This window comes from Anolis sagrei, chromosome 13 (genome assembly GCF_037176765.1).
Source record: "Anolis sagrei isolate rAnoSag1 chromosome 13, rAnoSag1.mat, whole genome shotgun sequence".
NCBI lineage: Eukaryota > Metazoa > Chordata > Lepidosauria > Squamata > Dactyloidae > Anolis > Anolis sagrei.
Genome location: NC_090033.1, coordinates 5,213,791 through 5,217,598, shown reverse-complemented (window position 1 = coordinate 5,217,598; position 3,808 = coordinate 5,213,791). Strand labels below are relative to the sequence as shown.

General features: G+C 48.7%; 1 protein-coding gene across 1 annotated transcript; it reads right to left on the bottom strand.

Moving 5' to 3' along the window:
* Positions 1 to 901: 901 nt before the first annotated feature.
* LOC132765009 (lysophosphatidic acid receptor 6-like) lies at positions 902 to 2,375 on the bottom strand. Its single transcript, XM_060759187.2, has one exon. It carries the CDS (start codon positions 2,208 to 2,210, stop codon positions 1,185 to 1,187), a length of 1,026 nt encoding a protein of 341 aa, XP_060615170.2. The 5' UTR covers positions 2,211 to 2,375; the 3' UTR covers positions 902 to 1,184.
* Between the last annotated feature and the right edge of the window lie 1,433 nt (positions 2,376 to 3,808).

The window sequence follows — 3,808 nt, the reverse complement described above, 5'->3', positions numbered from 1 at the left end:
GTCAGCATAGGTGAAACTCCTTGGTGCTTCTTTGTTTGTAGGGGTCACCACAACATGGGCCAAAACTAACAAAATGAAGTTCAACAGGGATAAATGCAAGATACTCCACTTAGGCAGAAAAAACGAAATGCAAAGATACAGAATGGGGGAGAATGAGGCCAGGCTTGAGAGCAGTACGTGTGAAAAAGAGCCAACAATGTGATGTGGCGGCAAAAAAAGCCAATGGGATGTTGGCCTGCATCAAGAGGAGTCTAGTGTCTAGATCCAGTCATGCTCCCCATGCTCTATTCTGCCTTGGTTAGACCACACCTGGAATATTGTGCCCAATTCTGGGCACCACAATTCAAGAGAGATATTGAGAAGCTGGAATGTGTCCAGAGGAGGGCAACTAAAATGATCAAGGGTCTGGAGAACAAGTCCTATGAGGAGCGGCTTAAGGAGCTGGGCATGTTTAGCCTGAAGAAGAGAAGGATGAGAGGAGATATGATAGCCATGTATAAATATGTGAGAGGAAGCCACAGGGAGGAGGAGGGAGCAAGCTTGTTTTCTGCTTCCTTGGAGACTAGGAGAACAAGCCCTATGAGGAGCGGCTTAAGGAGCTGGGCATGTTTAGCCTGAAGAAGAGAAGGCTGAGAGGAGATATTATAACCATGTATAAATATGTGAGAGGAAGCCACAGGGAGGAGGAGGGAGCAAGCTTGTTTTCTGCTGCCCTGGAGACTAAGACGCAATGGAACAATGGCTTCAAACTACAAGAGAGGAGATTCCATCTGAACATGAGGAAGAACTTCCTGACTGTGAGAGCCATTCAGCAGTGGAACTCTCTGCCCCAGAGTGTGGTGGAGGCTCCTTCTTTGGAAGCTTTGAAACAGAGGCTGGATGGCCATCTATCGGGGGTGATTTGAATGCAATACTCCTGCTTCTTGGCAGAATGGGGTTGGACTGGATGGCCCATGAGGTCTCTTCCAACTCTTTGATTCTATGATTCTATATGAGGAACTGGATTAAGGGGTCGCAGCATTAGGAAGGTTGAGAAACACTGACCTAGACCTTCGGAGAGCTTCTGTTGAATCGTTTAAAGCTCTCTGCTTGAGCGTTGATGGCATGATCGTCAGCGTAGATGAAACTCTCTGTCCCTAAGCTGGGGCTGCTGAAGTGAGATGCGTTAAAAGTCTGGATGAGCCTCACTTACTCTGCCCCTGCCGTAATGCAGTTATTTCTCTCAGTTCGGCAGTATACTCACCACCTTGGCCACCTCCGCAGATGGTGTAGACCAGGGTTTTCCTCTTCCGGAAGCAAATGGGCCAGCGCCACTTTTGGGCGGCCAAAGTGAAGTAGTACAAAACGGGGTTCAGGCAGCAGTTGAAACTGACCAGCGCCAACGTGACCCGGCGCATCTTGTAAATGAACGCGGCGAAGGCGCAGTCCTGGATCACCCCGGCCCGCATCAGGAAGTGCAGCAAGTGGGTGAGGTGGTAGGGAAGGAAGCAGGTGACGCAGATCAAGAGGATGAGGTAGATGGTGACCAAGGCCTTCCTCTTGTGCGCGCTGCGAGGGATGTGAGCGATCCGATTGGCGATCAACGGGTAGCTGACCAAAATGATGGCGAAAGGGATGGCGAAGCCGAAGACCAGGGCGCAGACGTTGTAGGGCACCATGCGTCCGGTCCAGCTGGAGGTCCCGAAGTTCTCAAAACACAAGGTGGCCTTGTTCTCAGTGGAGTGGAGAGGTCCTCCGAGGACCAGCGGGCCAGCGACGCTCAAAGCAACCACCCAGAGGACCACAGCCACCGTCCGGTAGTGCGGACTCCTGATCCGGATGTAGGCGAAAGGGTACAAGACGGCCACATAGCGGTCGACGCAGATGCAAGTGAAGAAGGCGATGCTGAGGTAGATGTTGAGGAAGTACATGCATCCTGAGACCCGGCAAGCCGCGTCCCCAAAGACCCAGTTGTTGTGGTTGAAATGGTAGTGGATTTTGAACGGCAAGATGCATGCAAAGAGGATGTCCACCACGGCTAAGTTCACCAGGAAGGTGGAGGACCGAGGGGTCTTGAGAACGTTGTAGGTCAGCAGGTACAATGCGGCTCCATTTTCGAGGAGGCCCAGGACAAAGACGGCGCTGTAGATGATGGTGAAGAGGGAATACTGGAAGTCTGCTTGGAGTTTGCACACTGAGGTCACGTTGGCCGACCACGTTGCATTCTCCATTTTCCTTTTTTGTTTATTTCCCGGAGATCAGATGCCTCTGTGCATGTTGCCTTCAAACAGGAAGTCAACTTTGGTGCTCAAGCCTTGGCATCCAGAAAGAGTCCTGGCTGCCAAAAACGTGCCACTTGGATCTCGTGAAGGAACAGCAAAAGAACAACACAACCACAACTGCAATAAAAAAGAAACAATATAAGAATGGGTTTTGTCCACATCTCTGATTCGAGCTACTAAAATAACTGAATGCCTCCTGAGCTGTTACGGACTACAGTAACCATAATCTTTGGCCACTGCGAGCAAGCCAATGGGAGCTGGAGTACTCCGTTATATTGCACTAGCTTGAGTGCCCGGGCTATTTGTATGTTTAGACCTCAAGAGACCAAATGCATAAAGTTGTGGGTGAACTACAACTCCCGTCATGTACAAAATGCATAAAGTTGTGGGTGAACTACAACTCCCACCATGTACAAAATGCAAAGAGTTTTGGGTGAACTACAACTCCCGTCATGTGCAAAATGCATGGAGTTGTGGGTGAACTACAACTCCCATCATGTACAAAATGCATAAAGTTGTGGGTGAACTACAACTCCCGTCATGTACAAAATGCATAAAGTTGTGGGTGAACTACAACTCCCATCATGTACAAAATGCATAGAGTTTTGGGTGAACTACAACTCCCGTCATGTGCAAAATGCATAGAGTTTTGGGTGAACTACAACTCCCGTCATGTGCAAAATGCATAGAGTTGTGGGTGAACTACAACTCCCATCATGTACAAAATGCATAAAGTTGTGGGTGAACTAAAACTCCCGTCATGTACAAAATGCATAAAGTTGGGGGTGAACTACAATTCCCATCATGTCAGGTTAATTCCAAGAAACTCCATCAGTACTTCAAGTTTGTTATGTTGGGCAAGTTTCCTCTATGTATCATTGGTGGGGTTCAGTGTGCTCTCTGGCTGCAGGGTAATCTACAACTCCCATCATATCAGGTTAACCTCGCACAACTCCATCAGTACTTTAGGTTTGTTATGTTGGGCAAGTCTGTTCTAGATGCATAATTGATGGGGTTCAGTGTGCTCTCTGGCTGCAGGGTAAACTACAACTCCCATCAGGTCTCTTGGACATGTTCATGGTGCCACCAATGGAGAAAGTCAGAAACACTGGGATGTCTGTGGTGGAGGAAACACATAAAATCTAGGATGAAATTGTCCCCATATGAAAGCCTTCAATTGGGTGATGTGCAGTTTAGTGTGTGTGGGGAATATTGGCAGGGCTCTTGGACATGTTCATGGTGCCACCAATGGAGAGTCAGAAACACTGTGATATCTGTGGTGGAGGAAACACAATCTAGGATGAAATGGTCCTTGTATGAAAGCCTTCACTTGGGTGATGGGCAGGATGGCGTTGGTGGAGGACATTGGCAGGGCTTTTGGCCATGTTCATGGTGCCACCAATGGAGAGAGTCAGAAACACTGAGATGTCTGTGGTGGAGGAAACACATAACATCTAGGATGAAATGGTCCCTGTATGAAAGCCTTCACTTGGGTGATGGGCGGGATGGTGTTGGTGGAGGACATTGGTAGGGCTCTTGGACATGTT

Bases quoted from the DNA above. Each gene is read 5' to 3' on its own strand.
- LOC132765009 (XM_060759187.2), bottom strand. From the start codon at position 2,210: ATGGAGAATGCAACGTGGTCGGCCAACGTGACCTCAGTGTGCAAACTC.